At 44.0% G+C, this 22,729-nt stretch overlaps 1 protein-coding gene and 1 long non-coding RNA gene across 3 annotated transcripts; one reads left to right on the top strand and one right to left on the bottom strand.

Moving 5' to 3' along the window:
- Positions 1-562: 562 nt before the first annotated feature.
- On the bottom strand, positions 563-22,420 carry ANKRD22 (ankyrin repeat domain 22). Its single transcript, XM_044239491.1, has 6 exons — positions 22,234-22,420; positions 10,005-10,196; positions 6,148-6,255; positions 4,047-4,124; positions 1,592-1,690; positions 563-1,274 (listed from the first exon to the last, which is right to left on the bottom strand). Exons 1-6 carry the CDS (start codon positions 22,252-22,254, stop codon positions 1,197-1,199), a joined length of 576 nt encoding a protein of 191 aa, XP_044095426.1. The 5' UTR covers positions 22,255-22,420; the 3' UTR covers positions 563-1,196.
- LOC122900662 lies at positions 12,033-17,673 on the top strand. 2 transcript variants are annotated; one of them, XR_006383290.1, is made up of 5 exons: positions 12,033-12,065; positions 13,566-13,792; positions 13,993-14,205; positions 16,388-16,518; positions 16,975-17,673. It is a non-coding gene; the product is annotated as an uncharacterized LOC122900662 (long non-coding RNA). The 2 variants fall into 2 exon arrangements; XR_006383289.1 differs by lacking the exon at positions 12,033-12,065 and having other exon boundaries at positions 13,385-13,792.
- Positions 22,421-22,729: the final 309 nt, after the last annotated feature.

Raw genomic sequence — 22,729 nt, 5'->3', positions numbered from 1 at the left:
TAGTTCAATAAATACTCCTGTATCGGATTTTCATTAAACCCTTATTCTATTCATGGATGGTAAATCTTTTCGGTAGACTGTTTGTTACCACAAATAGTGTGGTTTAGTCCATGTTGGAAGATATTAATGACTCCGTCTCACCTTGCAAAATTCAACCATTTTTTAAATGTGTGTATTTCTACTGGGTCTCATTGATGAAGGAGTTATGAAATATATTTCAATATTCTCTCTCTCCCCCAGAAGGGTAACCCAGATACCACCTCACCCTATTGCTCTAGTTCTTGTAAAGAAGTCCTTTGTCTGATAATTAACAATGCTATTTTAAATTTTACCAATGAACATAAACAGAATCAACAAGCTTAGTAGCTGCCTCACATTCACAGGAGAATCAGAAAGGTGTTTTTGAACGAAGGTCTCGGTGGTTACAGGATTTTGTTCAAAATGATGACTTTTATTTGTAAACCAATAGCAAAATGTCTAGAGTTATGCTGGTTAAATTGGCTCTCCAGAGGGGCGCCTGAGTGGCTCAGTGGGTTAAGCATCTGCCCTAGGCTCAGGTCATGATCCCAAGGTCCTGGGATCCAGGTCTGCGTCGGGAGTCTGCTTCTCCTTCTCCTTCCGCCCCTTCCCCTGGCATTTGCTGATTACTGTGGCATAAATATTCCCACCCCTGACGAGTGGGGGATAATTTTGTTGAAGTTGTTTCACCAAGTAAATATTTACATATGAAGCTCATCTCCCATTCCCCCAACACATTGGTCCATACAAATATGTATGCTTTGATTCTTCCTCTTACTACTCAAAAAGGACGGAGAGAAACAGCTGTCTTCTGGGCATGAAATTGCCAGGTAAGAGCTACACAGCTGGGAAGAGAAAACCAAACCTGATCCTTTTCTTTGGAAGAGACTGAGTTTGAAACGTCACCTTTTTTTTTTTTTGGACCCAAATGGAGACTCCAGGAGTTTTAGTGTTTCTCCTGGAAGGATGGTGACCATGGTGAACTCCACTGGGCAAAAGAAAATTCTAAATACAAAGCTCTTCCAAAATGTTAACCATGGCAACCACCATTATGGTTACCCACGGTAACCAAAAAAATCACAGCGTCCGGGTTCAACGGTCCACAGACCACTTGTCCAAAATGGAGATAGAATTCAGTCCTTTAACTTTTTCTACTTCTCCATGCGAGGCCACAAGGATTAGGATGCTTTCCTTAGCATTAATTCAATCTGGGAAAACTTTAATCTCCGTGCAATATCCAGGGAACTCTCACCACGCTGAGGAGAAAAAGAAATTAGAGTCATTTTATCTCTGATACAGTCCAACGTCAAAGCCAAAGGTCTAGTAAACAGTCCAGATCGACTGATTCATACTCTCAGCAAGGGCCTTAAATGTCATTTGGCTCTAACAGTAATAGGATAAATTAATTGCTTAATGAGGACAGTACGTTTTGCTCTTAAAAACATCAGAGGCAATTAACTCACTACGACAAAAAGCCGAACATCAGAGGCAATTAATTCACTACGACAAAAAGCCGAACTCAGAAGATGCTACTGCTAGAAGGGACCTCGGATGCTTGTCCACAGATGCTTACCTTGTTCTTGATCGTGGGGTCAGCACGAGCATCCAGAAGCAGAGGGATAAGGGTCTGGTTTTTCATTTGGCAGGCATAATGCAGGGCTGTGTAGCCATACTGAAACAGGACCAAACAGTGCATCGGTGCTCTTGGTATAATTTAAAACACTAACTACAAGTCAAAAGAAATGTCTAGGTGGGGTGTCTGTGCCCCCCCAGTTCTGGCTTTCAAAAAGCAGCCAAGCCACTGTGGTTTTGGCACGTGGACAAAATAACATCAGACCTTATTAACTCTTCCGAGATCATAGTGAATAATGTTGCGATCGCTTACTTTTATTGAGTCGTGAGATGGTTTAAGTGGAAAGATCTGGCTCCCAACGTGCCATGGGGAATAAAGAATCTAATTACCTAAAAGTACAACACACTGCATCACTTAGAGGTGGAAAAACGACCTGAATATTCAGACAGTTTTGGAAAAATGGTGGGGAAAGTGTGTGTGCACAAGAGTGTGCACTCGAATGTCATCATGCAACTAGAGACACACAGAGGACCAGAAAAGTAGGGGCCCCAGGGCGGCTAGGTCGGTTAAGTGTCTGCCTTCGGCTCAGGTCATGATCCCAGCGACCTGGGATCGAGTCCTGCATCGGGCTCCCTGCTCATCGGGGAGTCTGTTCTAGCCTCTGCCTGCTGCTCCCCTTGGTTGTGCTCTCTCTCTTTCTCTCTCTGACAAATAAATAAAATCTTTAAAAAAAAATCTTTGAGCAATTTTGACCACAAAGTTTTCAATCTTTTGAATTTAAATGAGAAGACCAAGAAAAATCTTCAACAAACCTTTCCCTAATCTTTCATAACATCTTACTTAGTACATTTCATATCTAAGGAAACGATGGAGTGTAGTGGTCATCTACTCCAATTAATCCAAAAATCCTATTTTAAATAAAAGGAAACACATGCTTTGCATAAACTTATTCCTTTGTGTTCTCCCACACAAATTTGGGACCACAAAGAAAATACTGGTTCTTTTCGACTCTAATTTCAAATCGCCTACTTTTCCGATACTGAGTGGAGAAGCCAAAATTTCATCCAATCAATGGAAGCAAATAAAAGTTTATACCAATAAACATTTGATTCATTTATGATCATTTAAGGGAGGAAGAGGGGGACAGGGGAGAAAGGTAAAAACAAAACCTGATATTTAGAAACAGAAGTTCAGGGCTGCTGCCTGCTGGTCACTGCCCTCGCCACCGTCTGGGCTCTTTGACCTTGATCCTTACCGATCTAGTTAACAGACGGGGACTCTTACAAGTGGGCTGGGAGCTTGGCTGCAGCAGCCGGTACTCTGGGCCAGGCACTCTGAGAAACACTTTAAACAGTCAGCCTTGCAAGGTGGGTGCTGTCAGCATCCTCGCTTTGTGAGTGAGCAAACCTACAAGCTTATGACAGGCCACAACGCACACAGGCATAAAGGGACAAGCCTAGTTTGACACGTAGGCATTCGGACTCCGGCATCTTCATGACGGAGGATGGGAGTTTCTCAGCAGAGCCACCTTCTCCCATAACTTCTCACCAAGGGTGGAGCGGTTCTTTTAAAACATGTCCTCATGTTGAAAATAGAACTACCTTATGACCCAGCAATTGCACTACTAGGTATTTACCCTAAAGATACAAACGCAGTGATCCGAAGGGGTACGTGCACCCGAATGTTTATAGCAGCAGTGTCTACAATAGCCAAACTATGGAAAGAACCTAGATGTCCATCAACAGATGAATGGATAAAGAAGATGTGGTATATATATATATACACAATGGAATACTATGCAGCCATCAAAAGGAATGAAATCTTGCCATTTGTGACGACGTGGATGGAACTAGAGGGTATCCTGCTTAGCGAAATAAGTCAATCAGAGAAAGACAACTATCATATGATCTCCCTGATATGAGGAAGTGATGATGCAACATGGGGGGTTAAGGGGGTAGGAGAAGAATAAATGAAACAAGATGGGATTGGGAGGGAGACAAACCATAAGTGACTCTTAATCTCACAAAACAAACTGAGGGTTGCTGGGGGGAGGGGGGTTGGAAGACGGGGGGGTGGGGTTATGGACATTGGGGAGGGTATATGCTATGGTGAATACTGTGAAGTATGTAAACCTGGCAATTCACAGACCTGTACCCATGGGGATAAAAATATATTATATCTTTATAAAAAATTTTTAAAAATTAAAATAGAAAACAACATGTCCTCTAGTCAATAAAGATGTTATTCCCATGACTTTCATGGCAACAGCCTAACAACTTCAAGGCTGCCAGACTAGCAGTGAAAACGAAAAGAAAGCAAGCGAAACGTAAAGAAAGCCAGGGAAAACGGAGAGGCGTCTAGGAAAATAAAGCCAGTAAGTTTGTAGGTGACAAATACACTGCCTGCACACAGCATTTTGAATATTCTTTCTAAACGACTGCACCCACGAACTTACACAGTCTGCTGCGTTCACGTCCACCCCGGCGTTGAGCAACATTCGGACAAGAGCCTCATTCTGCTTGGTCTTTGACACCTGTTACAAAGAGCAAATATGGAAGATGTTCATTGACAACACTTTTCTCCATCTTATGCCTAGACTATTCTACTCAATAGATTTATTTTAATCCAACCCCTTTATGGGTCTCTGCATCGGTCTTAAAATTTCCCCCACGTCCCCGCCCCCTCTGATATCAGGCAGGTAAAGCCTGGGTTCTCAGTGTGTGGTCCTGAGTGAGCAAACCTACAAGCTTATGACCGGCTTATGCATCAGCCTCTGGGAAATTGGAAATGTGAATTCAGTGGCCCCATGCCAGACCTCCCTCCTTTTCCTGGTAAATCCATGTTTAAAATCCCAGCCCAAGCCCCTCTTTCCTCCAGGAGACTTTCTCTGACCTACTGCCCTTGGTGGAATCTCTCATCTGGGAGAAGATCACCTCCCCATATCACCTACTTTGTAGTAAGTTACATGCATTTCTGTGGTTATTTCATTAATGACCCATTCTTCAGTCCTCTCTGACTCTCACAAGGACAAGAACGACACCTGTTTGCATCCCGACTGCATCCCTCCCAACCAGCCATGTGTGCACAGAGTAGGTCCTCATTAAGCATGTGCTGAATGATCGAACAAAGGAATGAAATGAACAAGACTCCTCAGAAATCCACGTTTCCTGCCCCATCCCCTGAGATTCTGACCAGAGGACAGGTTGAGCAACCCTCCAACATCCCATTGCTTTAGGGAGGGCAGTTCTCAGGGAACAGGTGGGCAAGCCCTGAAGGTCAGCCCCTTCGCCTAGCAGGAAGCCCCACCCACTCTCCTTCTTTATTTGTAATTCCCTCCCATGACAACATCTACACAGCCTAGACAGGTTCCCCCTTTCACTGAAGTAACTCAGTCCTTTCTGGTTCCTTCCTCTAAAATGTCTTCCCTCACCACTACAACGTGTGCTTAATTTTAAACCTCCGACTATCTTCGAAAGCAGGGTTCTGTGTCAACAAGCTCTAAAGGAGCCTTGTTCATCACCCTTGTGATTGTTCTGGACATGAACGGCAGATCCCTCGCCTGCCCAGAAATGGCAAATATACCAATGTTCTGCACTAAATACGCAATTAATTTTTAAAGAACTTTTCCAGGATATAAGCAGATGATGTGTTTCTCAGTGACTTGTGTTTTCTTTTTTCCGTAAATCCAAGCATCGAAATCAGCATTATCATATTTAATTAGAGTTTCACAAATTGTGACATTTAAATACCCAAGGAGGTAATTACACTTCCAACGGGCAGACATCGTCCTGGAGCCTCTCGTAGCAAAAATAACCAACGTCCACGGTCTATTAGCTACGGGGAGAAGGGAGCTCGGTCATTTAATTGGATTAAGTGACACATCTGCTGAGTCATCGCTCAAGGATGGACATGGAATCCGGGGAACCAGATGGGAAAAAGGGAATGAGTCAGGGCAAAGCTGTCGCTCCATTTAAAAAAACCAATGCAACCATTTCACACTTCAACTCATACTCTTCTACTCTTCTACTCAACTTCAACTCTTCTACTCATAAAATGACTTGTGTTCCTACACCAAGTGTATCTTTTGTTATTCAGCTCTGTCAAGGGAAAATGTTGGCTTTAAATTCTCTGTCAAGATAATTGGTGTTTGTCAACCTCTGGCTGCAAATATCCTGGGATCTGTTTTTTAACTCAAGACAGGGCAGGTCCAGAAAAATCGGAAACTCAAAAATGTGTGCAAAGACACAAGTGGGGATTTTTTTTTTTAAACATTCGGGATTTTCTGCTTTCTTCAGATGATTCTTAATCAAAATTAATTTAGTTTTCTAAATAAACATCTCACAGATGATTTTACCACAGATCAACCTAGTTGGCTGCTTTTCTTCTCACTTTCCTTCAATCCCAGCATTACGTGGATATTGGAAATGTCATTTTTCGAATACCAACCAGGAGTTTATTTTGTTACTGTTTTTCTACACTGTACTGGCCCAGCAAAACTTGCTGAGTCATGCTGTTGATCTCTCCATTTACCCTTTGATCACACCTGTATTACTTACCATGAGGAAATACCCGATAAGCAGAACGGGCATTAAGAGGATGATGAGGAGGTAATCAAAGAAGGTAAATTTTTTCTTCACAGCATAATGCAAGCAGTTTCTCTCTTTCTGAAAATTGAGAAAATAAAATAGAGAAATAAAGAAATTCTTTATTAACATTTGTCTCAAATTTCATATTTTCAGATTGCCGTATCAGAAAGTTTCATTCGTGGGGCACTTGGCTGGCTCAGTTGATAGAGCATGCAAACTTTTGATCTCAGGGTCATGAGTTCAAGCCCCATGTTAGGCAGGAGAGTTTACTTTAAAAAAGGGGCAGGGGGCACCTGGGTGGCTCAGTGGGTTGAGCCTCTACCTTTGGCTCAGGTCATGATCTCAGAGTCCTGAGATCAAGTCCCACATCAGGCTCTCTGCTCAACGGGGATCCTGCTTCCCCCTCTCTCTGCCTACTTGTGATCTCTCTCTCTGTTGAATAAGTGAATAAAATCTTAAAAAAAAAAAAAAGACTACATTATTTAAAAAAAAAAAAAAGGTTAGTTATTTTTATGGTGGGTACCCATGGCAACTCTTTCTGTGGAGAGTATCTGATTAATAAGGCCATGTCTCCATGGATGAGAATGTCAAACACAGTATAGTCTACAGATTCTCAGGGTGGGCGCCTAGGTGGCTCAGTCAGTTAAGCAACCAACTCTTGGTTTTGGCTCATGTCATGATCTCAGTGTTGGGGGATGCAGTCCCCATGTGGGCTCTGTGGGAAGTCTGCTTGAGATTCTCCCTCTCTCTCTTCCCTTCTGCTTCTTCCCCCACACACATGTGCTATCTCTCAAAAAATCTATGAATAATTTTTTTTAAAGATTTTATTTATTTATTTGAGAGAGAATGAGTGAGAGAGAGCATGAGAGAGGGGAAGGTCAGAGGGAGAAGCAGACTCCCCAAGGAGCTGGGAGCCTGATGCGGGACTCGATCCTGGAAGTCTGGGATCATGACCTGAGCCGAAGGTAGTCACCCAACCAACTGAGCCACCCAGGTGCCCCATAAATTTTTTTTTTAAAAGATGGATTCTCACATGCATGTTAGTTTTTTGGGGGAAAAATACATTGAGATATAAACATAGGACTGAATTCAGTGTGAAAAGCTATCATTATCCCTGACTCATCTATGGTATATGATTACTCATTTTGTGGTTTGTTTATGGGAAAATCTTAACCACGTGGCATATATTTTCCTGTTCCTACATGCATACACGCAGTGCTGGAAGAATGGAACTAAATCAATTTAATTCTTCAAATATGTGAATATTTATCAGGCAACAGACTTAAGCTTCTAGAGGTTGTGGGGGGATGTAAAGCTTCCAGGCCTCATAATCAAACAAAGGTAGACAGAAACAAGCCCAATAAATGTAATGCAAAACAGTCCATGGTGACTGGAACACCAACCAAATCAATGCGAAGAGAGAGAAAGCCAGAGAGAAAAGAGATGCTAGTTTCCACTTGGAGGGAGGTGCTATTGTTGCATAAGAAAAAAAAAATTTTTTTAATATATATGTTCTTTGTAAAAATTTTATAAACTAGATAAGGATGTAATTACAGAATTTAAAATCATCCATTATCAAATAGCCCAGAAATAACTTGACATTTTGGCTATATTGTCTTCCAGTCTTTTAAAATGCATTATATGGGGACACTTCCTTGGCTCAGTCAGTTAAGCGACTGACTTCAGCTCAGGTCATGATCCCAGAATCCAGGGATCGAGCCCCAAATCAGGCTCCTTACTCAGAGGGGAGCCTGCTGCTTCCTCTCTCTCGGCTACTCCCCCTGCTTGTGCTTTCTCTCTCTCTGTTAAATAAATAAACAAAATATTAAAATAAAATGAGATAAAATACATTATGCCGAATTTTAAAATGTATTGTCATACTGTATGTACAAAGTCATGTCCGCTTTTTCCCATGCCCTTTAAAACTTTTAAACATAGGACTATAACAGCTGTATGACTTCCTATTGACTGGAGCTATTCTAATTTATTTAACCAAACCCTATCTGTTGGACATCTCGAGATTTTAACTTTTCATTTTTATAAATTACACTACTTGTGGACATCCTCATTCATAAAGCTTTGTCAACATTTCCAAATTGGTCCTTAGCAAAAGTTTCCAAAAGTATAATTGTTGACGTGAGAAGTATGAATGCTTTTCATATTGTATTGCTAAACTGTGCTCTGGTAAAATCATAATGATTTAAACTTCCTTCCTGATCAACACGTGGTTTCCTTTTTTAATCCTGGTCAATTTGACAGGGAAAACAAAAACAAAAACAAAAACAAACAAACAAACAAAAAATATATATATATATCTGATTTGTTTCCATAGAATTGATGTTCTTTATTAGGTCTGTGCATATGAAATCACCAGCAGAACTGTGTGTTCTATTTTAAGGCCTTTGTTTATTTAGTACTTCTGAAAATAAGTCCTAAGCATAGATTTAAGAAAAGAGAAGGCACTTTAAATTATTAACATACCAAGATTAGCACTGGGGGAAAATTAAGAAGATTAATCATTTAAAAATGACTTAAAATTTTCTAAAAATAAAAAATGGGAGCCAAACACTTCTTGTAATAAGATCTCTAATTTTCTAAAGTATCCCTCAAAGTCCTTTCCAAGATGTACATAATACCAGAGGATCCAGTAGGGCTATGCTCAGGTTCTGTCCCTTCCGGGCCCCACCCCTGTGTCGACCAGCATCTCCTGCCCACACCTTCCGAATAAGTATGTCTCCCAACAGAGGTCGTGAATCCGCAGATGTCTGTCTTTGCCACTCGCTGCAAAGCACACACGGCTAGGTCCTCAGCTGCGAGCTGGGGAGAGCGTGTCATAGTCTCCACTAAGCTTGCATATCTGTGAGACCCTGTGCAGGCCTGACTTGCTTTTAAACCCAACCAAGAAAAAAAAAAAAAGTACAAACAAGAAGGCCTAGGAGCGATCCATTTTCTGGTAATATATTATTGCTCTAAATGAGCTGGTCTTGAACCTGACTTGGAAGGGGTCAGGAAGCCCTACAGGCTGCTTTTCCTCACTGAATATATGTGAGTGGGAACAGGGCACTCATAATTATTACAAATAATGATTTTTTATATTTACTTGGTGTGCTTTAAATGTTGCTTGTTGCTATGATGCACACACGGAATGTTCAAAGGTGTTCTGAAAGGATGCTCGGGGCAATACACACGTGTTCTGCTCTTCCTTGATTCTGAAGTTTCCATCGGCTAACCCTGCATCTTAAATACAATCTTTATGCCTTTCTGTGTGGCTTCAAGGAGCCTCTGATTCATGAGCTTGTTTGTCCTTGACAAATGTCTCACTGGCATCCTTCAGTCCAAAAGCAAACTACAGATCTTCTGGAAAACCAGAAGATAACCAGTAGACCCAGTAGATAAAAACCTAAAGACACAACACCACTGGGTCAATATTTTTTTTCCAGGAAGTCTTTCCCGTTACTTCTGTGATAGTGAGGAAGAAGAGCAGGGAGGGGGATGCCGGAAGGCAGGGAACAGCGTGGAGGAGGAGGAGGAAAAGAAAGGAAGAAGCTCTCACTAGTCTCTTACTAGTCAAGTGAGTGAACCATTACCTTTCTTTTCAGAAGTACAAGGACATACTGAACCACAAAATATGCCTGCTGAATGAACTGTGATTTATTTGGCTTTTTAGCCTAATAGAATAGTATGTATCTGTCCCTCTAAAGTAAGGCAAAAAAAAATTTTTTTTGGTATCAAAGCAACAAGAGAATGGCATTCACTACTTCCATTGCTATGAGGAGAAAGGATTACCATGGTCATTGACTCTCTCTACTCGTGTGTAATGGCCTCACCCGGTTTTTGAGGTTCACATCCGCATTTCTTTTTAAAAGGAAGGAAACGATTCTCAGGTGTCCTCGCCTACAGGCACAGATCAGGGGCGTGTCTCCATTGAAGTCATCTCGCACATTGATGCAAGCGCTGTCTTCTCTCACCCATCGCCACACTTGACCCAGGTCGTTCTGGTAGGCCGCCTGGCAGATGGGCTGAGGGGGGAAACACAGAAGCAGATTTTGCAATAGGGGTATAATGAGACTACCCCCCCCCATAGAAGAGAAATCCTCAGGCAGTCACTTAAACCTTGCGTGTTTCCAAATTGTAATATATTGCTTTGTAGGTGAGCTCTTTGGTCTCCCTTTGCCTAGGCTTAAAACTCAGCCTAAGTCCATGAGGAGCTCTTGGGATTTCCCAGATTGCTTGGCAGTCAGATGTGTTTGCTGAAGGAGGGAAAAGGTGGAAGCAATACTGGAGATTCAGGTCAGGGACAAAACTGCCTGGTGGGCAGCTGGGTAGAGGAGGCCTGTCAGATAGGCAGGACTTCACTGAAGACAAAATAGGCATGTGGGGGCAGGGGGAGTTGAGGGCAGCCCTGGGAGATGAGATGAAGACATCTGTCCCCTGTGCTCAAGGAACCCAGCACAGGAGCAAAGACCTATTTTAGACAAATAATATATAAACAACAAATTAATTAACTGCATTCGATGCTTTTTATCTCCAGAATGTTAGAAGGAGCTTTGCAAAGCATGATGGGGGCTCACCAGCAAGACAGAAGCCTACCTCCCCTTGCTCACTTTGTCCCTCCTTCTGGACCTCTCTTCTTCTTCTTTTTTTAAGATTTTATTTATTCATTCCACAGACAGAGATCACCAGTAGGCAGAGAGGCAGGCCTAGAGGGAGAGAGAGAGCAGGCTCCCTGCTGAGCAGAGAGCTCAATTCCGGGCTCGATTCCAGGACCCTGGGAATCACAACTGAGCCAAAAGCTGAGGCTTTAACCCACTGAACCACCCACTGTGCCCCTGGATCTCTCTTCTGTTTTCAATAGCTCATGTTCGGTTCCTTCCACGTGGGCCTCTGCCCTCCCTGTTCCCTCGGTGCAAACCCATTTTCCCCTTCTCTGCCCTCCTGGCTGCCTGCTGACCCGTCCTTTGTACCCTCACTTTATTTTTACTTTATCCATCTTTCCTGACAGGGTCGGCGCTGGTTCGTCGCAACTGGGTAATGGTCAATCTTTTCCTAGTGGTTTATGATCGCGGGGCACAGGCCCCGGGAGGGGAGACGGCCCGGGAGTCCGAGTGCAGGCTGTCCGCGCCCTGCGGACAGAGGCTACCTCTGTGCAGTCATCACTGGAACCCATTCGAGTCCTATCCCCAGTGCTTACACAGCACCGACACACGGTAGGCAAATACTGAATACCCTCAGACCGATTTTAATTAGAGAGGAAAGAAAGAAAGAAAGAAAGAAAGAAAGAAAGAAAGAAAGAAAGAAAGGAAGGAAGGAAGGAAGGAAGGAAGGAAGGAAGGAAGGAAGGAAGGAAGGAAAGAAGGACAAGACAAAGAAAAGAGCCCTTAGAATAATACCGGGCACAGAGATGGGACTCAGTTTATGGAAATTATTGTTCCTGCTCACTCAGTCCTTCTTTAGTTTGGAAACAAAGACCTCCCCTGGGTGCCAGCCGCCGTTGTGGGGGATCAGGGAGGAGAATAAAACGTGTCCGTCTGCACCCCGTGAAACGTATGTACCAGCCGGGAGTACGGTGTGCGCATGCGCGCCCGCACACCGCCTCAACAGTTCAAGAGTTCAAGAAGCACGGATTCGAGTTACTCAGCGCCAGCTGGGGCGGACCAGCTGGACCTCAGGGTCATTGGCTAATCAGTTCATGTTCTAACATGGCCAAACGCCACAACCTGTTTTTCTTTGAGAGAGAGAGAGAGCTTGAGAAAGGGGAGGGTCAGAGGAAGAAGCAGACTCGCCACCACGCAGGGAGCCCGATGCCAGACGCGATCCTGTGACTCCAGGATCATGACCTGAGTGGAAGGCAGCTGTTTAACCAACTGAGCCCCCCAGACGCCCAACCGGTGAGTTTTTAAAAGTAAAATGCTTTTAAACGCAAGGCCCCACTCATGAAAGAAACATCCCAAAGGAAAGTCAGCTGGGGAGCAGGGAAGAGGCGAGCTTCTGTACCCCAAAAGGAAATGAGCACCATACCGGGGTCTGAAATGCAGTAGAAATGCACAATCATACAACTCACTTTTCTACTACCCTGAAGTCATCCCTTGACTAGAACTGTCACCAGCTGGGCTCAGCAGTGTCCCCGGATTTTCTGTCTGGCCAACGCAGAAGTGACTAGAGCCCTTGAAAGGACGCAAACTGGCTTGTCCTTGCCATTCTGCGCCTAACTCCTTGGTGACCGCGGACAAATATTTTCCCCTTATGTGTCTCTGTGTCCTCAGTCACAAAGCAAAGGAATAAAGTAAAAGTTGTTTCGTGTTGTCACACCCTATGACTGTCACAACCCAGACTGCAAGTCTTTCTCCAACCAATGCCTCCTCCGCATCAACAGTAAGGTCAACACATAGTCTTTTTTTCTTTAAAAAAAAAAAGATTTTTTTTTTTTTTTTAAATTTTAGAGAAAGAGAATGCGAGCGGGGAGAGAGGCAAAGGGGTGGGGGAGAGGCAGAGAATCTCAAGCAGACTCCCCACTGAGCACAGAGCCCAAAGCAGGGCTTGATCTCACAACCCTGAGATCATGACCTGGGCTGAAATCAAGAGTGGGACACTTGACCGCCTGAACCACCCAGACACCCCAGAGAGCTAGTTCTTTTTAAGCACAAACACTGCACAGAAACTTCCCAGGGAGATGCCCTGTCACTTAAATTTAAATAACAAAATGGAGCTAAATACAGCAGTATTAAATGTTAAGACACTCAGTGCCAGGGGCATCTGGGTGGCTCAGTGGGTTAAAGCCTCTGCCTTCGGCTCAGGTCATGATCCAGGGTCCTGGGATCCAGCCCCGCATAGGGCTCTCTGCTCAGCAGGGAACCTGCTTCCCTGCCCCCGCCACCTGCTGCTCTGCCTACTTGTGATCTCTCTCTCTGCCAAATAAATAAATAAAATCTTTAATTAAAAAAAAAAGACACCCAGTGACTCTCAGGGCTTTCTTAACCCCATTCGGGGGATTGTACTTAACACATCAACCTGACTTTATCGTTTAATCTTTCCGAAGCTTCCTATATCCCAGGTACAGAGTTTCCGTGGGTCCCCCCACACAAGAGGTGTAGGAGTTGAGTGAACCCCAGAAAAGGCTCTATGCTGTTGAGAACTCCCAGTGTCCACCAGGGGGCAGCTCGGGGTCACGAAAGCACGGACAAGGACAGGAGGGAAGTCTGAGGGAAATCTAAGGCCCAGAAAGAGGAAGAGGCTGTCCCCTGGGGCTGAGGGAAGTGTTATTATGGATTCTGTTGACCTCTGAAGCTTCTGGAACTTGGGAGAAGTCTCGGTAAAGGGGAAGCCCGTGGAGAACTGGAACACTGTCGTGATGATTCTGTCCCTTGGTACTCTTCTCTCCATTCTCACAGCCAAAGATCTGAGGAAGATTTGTGCTTTTTGAAGCAAAATGATTTGGGTAATTCTGATGCACTCAAGAAAAGTCTTCTCAGAAAACAAAAGAAGACATGTTCTTCCCCTTCAGATTAAGCAATCCTAGGGAATGATATCAAAGGCTTCATTTTATTGGTACACTTAATCACTGGCCGTTCTTTCTGATGACTCATTTTGTCGCACATTGGGATTTGGAAATTTCTTGGTAAGTTCTTTCTTCCGGGTCAATTAAAAGGCACAGGGTTTTGTTTTGTTTTGTTTTTAGAGGGTTTTATTAGGCCCATGGAGCCTTTATGGAACATGAAGGAAGGTCCCAGAAGTGCTTGGATTGTGGGGAATGGTAGCAATGAGGAGACACGGAGGCAGGGCACACAGTTATCTGTTTCGTATTCTTTCTCCTACAAGGTCCGCTTGGGAATACGTTGCCTTCACTGCCGGGAGGGCAGAGGAGCCTCCCTGCTGACTTCAGACCCTAGAAGCTCTGAGGTCAGTGATGACGACCGGGAGAAAGCAAGACAGCCTCTCCCGCACTAGGAGGAGAAAGGGCGCATTCTATTTGCCAGGATGGAGCCGATCAGAAGCCCAGATATCTCCCTCCTGCCTCCGACCACCTAACAGGTGAGTGCAGAGCCTGGAGGAAGCAAGAACCTCAGCCTCACAGCCTCTTTTTTTTTTTTTTTAAATATTTTATTTATTATTTATTTGACAGAGGTCATAAGTAGGCAGAGAGGCAGGCAGAGAAGCAGACTCCCTGCTGAGCAGAGAGCCTGATGTGGGGCTCAATCCCAGGACCCCAGGATCATGACCTGAGCCGAAGGCAGAGGCTTTAACCCACTGAGCCACCCAGGCACCCCGCTTCACAGCCTCTTGAACACGCGGACCTTCTGTCAAACAATGGCTACCCAAGGGAGAAGAGGACCAAGCTAGAATGACTGGAGCACGGGTGATGCCACGAAGCAAAACAACCTCTAGTCAGATTTGTGAGTCTCTAAATTCCATATAGATGGTGAGCCTTGTTGCTCGCACCTGGACGAGCCGCTGTCACCAGCACACCTTCGTATACCCTCCGTCCATCACTCCAACGGGCTCAACCGTCCATGCTTCCAGTTCCCCACATATCTGTCCCCTGTCTGGGACTCGCCCCAAGCTCCCAAGGCTGGTGCTCATTCCTCAGTGCTCAGCTCCAGTGTCACTATCTAAGAGGAGCCTCAGGTCAAAGATCATACGTGCAACCACCGCCCCCCCCTGCCCTGTATATCCTCTCATCAGCCCGATGCTTCCTCGATGCCACTTTATTTATACTTATTTTTTTTCATGTGTATATTCGTTTTTTTTTTCAAAGACTTATTTATTTATTTACTTGACAGAGAGAGATCACAAGTAGGCAGAGAGGCAGGCAGAGAGAGAGGAAGGGAAGCAGGCTCCCCGCTGAGCAGAGAGCCCGATGCGGGACTCGATCCCAGGACCCCGAGACCACGACCTGAGCCGAAGGCAGCGGCCCAACACACTGAGCCACCCAGGCGCCCCTCATGTGTATATTCGTTTTTTAAAAAAGATTTTATTTACGTATTTGACAGAGAGTAGGCAGAGAGAGGGAGGAGGAAGCAGGCTCCCTGCCAAGCAGAGAGCCTGATGCGGGGCTCGATCCCAAGACCCTGAGATCATGACCTGAGCCGAAGGCAGAGGCTTTAACCCACTGAGCCACCCAGGCGCCCTGCATATATTCATTTTTGAAACTGGTGACTCCCAAGAGGTCAGGGTCCACTTCTATTTACTTATCACTAGCTACCAGGAGCAGCGTGGGCTTGGAATGTTTGATCAGCAAATATTGTGGATTCGATAAATGGATGAGTGATCAAAGGAAGAAATATTTACAGATTTTTGGTCCTGGCTCCTATTCCTACATTCAAGTAATCATTTCCTCTTAAAAATGTGACTTGGTACATTATCGTTTGTAAAAATATTTCTTTAAGGAAAGAATTAAGAAACCTATTAGAGGAGTGCTTTTTTTTTTTTTTCTTTTTTGAATACACGGTGCCAGTACTAGGGGTTCCACACACAAAGTAGAGAGAGCTGGTAAGATCGTGAAGGAGGCATCTTGTTTCCATCGTCTCTGCCTTTCTGTTTCTCGTATCACGGAATGACTCGACGCTAAACCAGATCTCACCCTGCTCTCATTTTATAGATAGAAAGTCCCACAGGGTTCCCAGCGTGGTCAGTATAAATTCTACATTTTCTTGACTTTTGGTCCAACGGCCTTCCCATTGCCCACAACTCTCTTCCTATCTCCCTGAGTTCTTCCCCTCGACTTTACCAGCTCTCCCCAAAAGCCCTGTTTAACCTCTACTGCTCTGTGGACATTATACGTCAATAAGTCTTTCTCCTACTTGCCATGTGCCTTTTTCTGTAGTAACATCTGCCTCGCTGACAAGCAGGCCCATGCCCAAAAGATTAACATTAATGGTGGGGGTGGGGGTGGGTATGTGTCTGTGAGTCCTTCTGCTCATAGATCTCCTTATCATTAGACTTTTCCAGGTTTAAAGAGATACATCATTCTGATATGACTTTCATTTCTTTGGGGGCCTTTTCCCCAGCTGACAGGGCCAAAAGTCTACAGAATGTTCTACAGTTCTCTAAAGCATGAATTCCTGACCTCTTTGAGTTGAGTTCCTACACATCTTCCTTCTTTCTAATTTTTGGAGTACTGCGCAGGGCAGTGCTTGTCTGCTGGATAGGGGTAGAAGGCAGCTCTCTGGAACCTGGATTCAGGGTTCCCTATTCTTTTTCTTCCGAGAAACAGGCAACAGTGTATCCGAGTGGGGAAGCACACTGGCAGAGAGCAGGGCAGTTAAGATCAACACATTATGGAGGAAGCATGTGTCCCTCTCAAGAAAGCAAGCAGACACAGAGCTTTGCGTGTTCCTCAGTGGGGTAAGCATAATTCCCTTGAGTAGACAAACACAGGTCTCCTCTCGCAGCCCCCGATCTCCAGCCAGGAAGTATGTTTAGCTGCATTACTGTGGTCAAGTTGCTTAAACTCTCTTTGCCTCAATTTTTTTCATTTGTAAAATGAAGATAATAATAGTGATTCTCTTATATGGTTATTCTGAGTATTAAATCATTAATGCACATGAAGTGCTTAGAACATGACCACATATGTAACAAGCCCTAATTAAATGTTTGCTGTGGTTGTAAAGAGTGTGAACAAATACACTTGATAAGGGCTTACGTGAGTCAGCCCTGTTTCAGCATCCAGCCTTCCGAGCGCGGAGAGATCATTCTAATCCAGGTTCTCTCACTGAGCTCTAAGACTATCCTCTGTTGCAGATGTTAGCACAATCCGGGAATGCTTCCTTATGCTCTCCTTCTTTCTTAAAAATACTTCAGGAACATCCCCAGTGTCCACGGATGGATGAATGGACAAAGGTGTGGCATATACATGGCAAGGAATATTACTCAGCCATAAAAAGGAATGAAACCTTGTCATTTGCAACATGGATGGACCTCCAGGGCATTCGGCTAAACGAAGTAAATGCGATACAGAAAAGCAAATACTATATGACCTCATTTATATGTGGAATGTAAGCAACGTCAACAGCACCAAAATAAAAACCACAAAAACAAAAACAAAAAAATCCAGCGCATGAAAATAGATTGGCAGTTGCCTGGGGTGGGGTGGGTGGGGAAGGTGAAATGTGCTAAATTGGTGAAAAGAGTGAAAAGGTACAAATTTCCAGTTATAAAATGAATAAATCATTGGGACGTCCCGTACAGCGTGGTGACTGTAGTTAATTCTGTACCGTGTATTTGGAAGTAGGTAAGGGAGTGGATCTTGAAAGTTCTCATCACAAGGAAAAAAATGTGTAACTTTCTGTGGCAATGGATATTAACGGAACCTACTGTGATGATCACAGACAAATACAGAGTCATTGTGTATTTGAAACTATTGAAGCATTTGAAACTAATATAATGTTATGTCAATTATTCCCCTCTCTCTCTCTCTCTCTCACTCTGTGTGTGTGTGTGTGTGTGTGTATCAAAATATACCTCTGGCATAATGATTATTTTGTGCTGAAGTCGACTGAGAGGAAGCAGCTATAAGGAAAGCTCTACCTTCCTCCCATTCAGCTAAAAGCCTGACATAAATTTATGAAGGGGCTTCCCCTCCGCTCTCTGCCAGGAAGGACAAAAGTCCCCCTTGTCAGCTCAGAGAATTCACCAAAGGACTCAGCATAATAATGGACTGAGCAGCCCCAGTCCATTAGCTCCACCGTATATTTGTCCTCCACAGTCTGCTACCCCTACAAACTCAAAGTCTGAGTTTCTCCTGGGTCCGATTGCTTCTCTAGAAACGTATGGTCCCTTGGTTGAGATGCTGTCAGAGTAACTGGGAGTTTCTCACCGCAGGGTCCTCCCACGTGGATGCACGAGGCCCACGCCAATGAACTTCTGTTTCTTTTTCTTTTGTTACGATTTCAGTTGTCAGTCAGATTTGCAGGGCTCCAGCCAATCAACCCAAAATAAATAGAGGGAAAAAGAATTTTTCCCTCCCCTCTAGGGAAATAAATGACAAGCTTACCTCCCCAGTGTAGAAGATCTTCCCACTCAAACTGGGGAGTTAAACTCTACTAAAAGTCTTCTATTTTTTTTCCAATTTACTTATTTTCAGAAAAACATTATTCATTATTTTTTCACCACACCCAGTGCTCCATGCAAGCCGTGCCCTCTATAATACCCACCACCTGGTACCCCAACCTCCCACTCCCCCACCACTTCAAACCACTCAGACAGATGCCCGATGACGAGCACAATTATCAGGATGAGCACTGAACAATGTGGACAATTGTTGAACCGCTATGCTGCACACCTGAAACTAATATAACACTGTATGTTAACTCTACTGGAATTAAAATTGTCTTTTTTTAAAAGATTTTATTTATTTACTTGACAGATCACAATTAGGCAGAGAAGCAGGCAGAGAAAGGGGGGAAAGCAGGGCTCCCTGCTGAGCAGAGAGCCCAATGTGGGGATCGATCCCAGGATCCCGAGATTATGACCTGAGCTGAAGGCAGAGACTTAACCCACTGAGCCACCCAGGCGCCCCTAAAATTGTTTTTAAAAGGTACTTTGAGGCAGTCTAGGACCAAGGAAAGGGCAGGCCTGGGGGGCTCTTGCCCTGTTCTTAATTTAGTGGTTCCCATTCTTTACACTCAGGCAATGCAGAGCTGTTGGCCCAGGGCAGAAGAGAGACTGGGACATACATCACAGATGGGTCGGTTACATTTATGTATTTGAGGGATTACTCCAGAGCATCACAACTTCTTTGAAATCAGAGATGGGAGAGTCTCACAGAAGGGCCACCCCAGACCTTCTGCCTCAAGACACCAGACAGTAAGGCTAAGTTTTTTTTGTTTGTTTTCCTTTTAGAGGTAACCCCCACATGCGACTGCAGTTGCCGCTTACAGAAAGCAAGCTAAGCTTTCTTCCGAGTTAAAAGGACCCAGGGTGCCTCGGTGGCTCAGTGGGTCAGGGTCCTGGGATTGAGCCCCATGTCAGGCTTTCTGCTCAGCACGGAACCTGCTTTCCCCTTTCTCTCTGCCTACTTATGATCTCTCTCTGTGTCAAATAAATAAATAAAAATCTTAAAAAAAAAAAAAAAAAAGGACCCACTTCTCCTCAGCGCTTACATCCATTGTTCAGGCCAGATTGTTCCAGTCCTGGGCATGGAGTAACACGCAGTGTTAGTCTAGGGGACATCTGGGGACACTGAGTACCTTTAAAACCTTGGGCAGAATCGGCGCAGCTCTAGAACCCACTGCCCTGGGCCCCATCCCTCTATCTAAAGCCAGCAAACACGCCGCAGTCCCCGCAGCAGAGCCCAGGGAGAGGGTGCTCATACCGGCTGAGGGTCTCCCGATATCAACCATGGGGGAGGAATGAGACGGAACGAGACCTCAGAACAGACACCTCCACTCCGCAAACAGCATCCTGGGCCCAGCTGACACTGGAGAAGATTTAACACTTACTCCCAGTACAAACCTGCCACTAGAGCTAGTCCTACTAATGACTTTACAATCCTCAGTGGTGGCCACTTTTACCTTAAGAAAAAAAAAAGAAGTTGATATCAAGGGGGAATTCTGCAAGTTGAGAAACTATTTGCCAAAATGATAGTCAACTGCCTTCTTTCTGGAAACAGTGGACTTCCCAGGGATCATGGGTTTCACGTCACTGATGCTGGAGTTAGTGGACAAGTGTGCACAATCAGATGGAAGTTTCTAGAATCCACATGCCGTGGATTGGCATGGCCAAAACATCTAATTCAACACTACCTTAGCTTACCTTTGGTTCAATATTAATTATGAGCTTTGAATAATTATCTTTGATCTTCTAGGTATGTTAGGGATTTTTAGGGGTGCGTGCATACATGTGGGTTTGTGTGTGTGTGGTTGTTGGATCTGTCTTTAAATACGGTAAATTCCAAGTCGCTTTGTCCTCCATATATTTGGAAAGTGAAACACTGATTCCACTTCTGGGGATAGTCTCATAGATACTGAAGGGGTTCAGGGTAAGTCTCCCCACTTTTAGCATGTGAAATCTTTTGAGCTAGAGGCAATCAACATCCAGCAGGCTCAAAAGAAAATTTTGCTCTTCCCTGAACTACTGAGAAGAAATTAAATTAGGGGTCTCTCCCAGAATGAGTTTTTTCCAGAAATAAATGTTATCTGAGGGACCATTAGTAGAGCAGAGCACACATCTCATGGTTAAACATCTGTTCTCCTTTTCACCTGTGAATGGCCTTCTCTCCACTGAATCCTGGGTCCTACTGCATGCCTTAGTTCAGGATGGCATATGTACCTCCTTTTACCTTTCTGTCCTTGAACTCTCAGGTTGGTAGGGTTCCCATATATACAAAATTAAATTTGATTTTCTTCTGTTAATCTAAGATCAATTTGGTTCTTAGACGAGTCAGAAGAAATTTTGAAGAGTAGAGGAAAATTTTCTTTTCCGTAGCAATACTTAAAAACAATTCAGCAGGGGCGCCTGGGTGGCTCAATTGTTAGGTGTCTGCCTTCAGCTCAAGTCATGATCCCAGGGTCCTGGGATTGAGCCCACCCCCCCCCCGCAACAGTGTCGCTCAGTGGGAAGCCTGCTTCTCCCTCTCTCACGTCCCCTGCTTGTGCTCCCTTTCTCTCTGTGTCTCTCTCTATCAAATAAGTAAAATCTTAAAACAAAACAAAACGAAACAAAAACAATTCAACATATCTTACCTTGCCTTGACTCATTCAACTACTTGCCAAATCAACACCCCATCAACAAACAATTGTACTGCGCAGAGACTTTTTTTTTTTTTTTAAACATAATTATTCTCAGGACCTAGATCGAACCTGGCTACTCCAAGTGTGTTCTGCCAAGTGTGGTCCGGGGACCAACAACATAAGCTTTGACGAATGGAGATGCATAATCTTCGGCCCCACCCAGATCTACAGAAAAAAAAATCTGCAGTTGAACAAGATCTAGGTGATCTGTACTCATATTAAAATTTGAAAAGCCCAAGCCTCACAGCAATGCTTCTCTCCCATGGGTGGCAAGCCGATCACCTATGGGAGAGTCACCTGGGATGCTCCCCCAAAAGCTGTTTCCCGACCCTACTACAGACTGAGTGCATGAAATGGACTGTCTGGGTTGGGGTAGTAATTGTCGGTTTCATATATATGATCTCTTCACCAAACTAGAATCACTGAGAAAGACACGCCTGGAATTTTAAACTAATCAACAAGTATACTGACTATAGAAAGACATGCACAGACACGCTCCCACACCGGACCGGTATTAGAAACAATTGCAAATGCAGAGAAACTGTCTTTAATACAAGGAGGAGAACCACCCAAGGAGGTTGCGTTGAGCATTTGTGATGAAATGCAGAATAACCGGTTAATTGTGTTAGAGAGGAAAGGGAGTAAGTTGTGCATAATAACATCATTACCCCTTACACTCTTGTGTATACATTACTTGTACTCCTTTGACACATTATTACAAATTTATTTGATTCTAATAGGTTACTTTCAATACAGCGGAAAACATTTTTTGGATTGATCAGATGGGAAAAGAAAAAACTCAAAGTATCACAAATATATTCTGCATTTATCCTCTTTTATACAGGGATAATCTCTATTTATAATTGCCGCTAGTGAATTTCTTTCAAATGTCAAGCTGAAAGGTGTCGCTCTGTCCTTGTGGTTCCATAAAGGAGCCAGTCTATTTTTGTATGTTTAGAAAATCCAGTTGGATACAATTTTCATTTTTCCACTGGAAATTTGACATCAGAAAACACCATTAACTCCATTAACTCCATTTTCAGAAGTTCCTGCAAGATCCAAATTACCCCCACAAATATCTAGACATCGTGACATAGATAGCGTATTGCTCTCTCTTTGGACGTGGGTAGAGTTTTAGAATTGCAAAATAATTGGCTTTAAAATTTTAAATATATCAAAAAGATGAATACACAGCTCTTTGTTTGGGCTTAACACTCACAGAAAGCTAAACAAGAAAAAGGCACATTTTTATGGGAGCAGGAAATTACATTTGAAAGGCAAGAGCAGTTTTCAACACCTTTGGAATCTTACTTCCAGAAAGATCACATACCTCAGAGTATAGGATTCCCATGCCGGCCCTTTGCAGATTGGCGTCGCCCTTACTGCTTCTTGAATCTTCTGAAAGTATTTCTGATTAACATAAAATCCTTCCCTGCCAAGAGAAAAGTCCCTAGAAGCTGAGGCTGGTGGCACGTCCTTTCTTCCCACACTTGTAGAACACTCTTCCAATAACACAGGCAGCAACATACCTACTAGAGAGCCCAGCCCAACGCAACACGGGCATTGGTTTACAGCGCAATGACCTAAGTGTGCATCATCTAAAGTTACAAGCCCGAGGAACCGGTTTCTGAGTCACATTTGTTCTGCCAGTAGTGATATGTGGAGAGAAGGGAGCAAAGTCAAGGGGAAAGGGAAGTTCCCAGCCTCACAGGAAGGACTCGGGGTTCAAAATAGGGCATGGTAGTTAAGACATTCCCTAATTGAAATCTGGTTTTCAGTGGCTATTGAGAAAGGCTAGGGATGAGCAGACTTGCTTGATAGAACCA

This window comes from Neovison vison, chromosome 2, assembly GCF_020171115.1.
Source record: "Neovison vison isolate M4711 chromosome 2, ASM_NN_V1, whole genome shotgun sequence".
Lineage (NCBI taxonomy): Eukaryota > Metazoa > Chordata > Mammalia > Carnivora > Mustelidae > Neogale > Neogale vison.
Note: the sequence above shows the minus strand (reverse complement) of the source record. Positions and strands in the feature narration are given on the sequence as shown.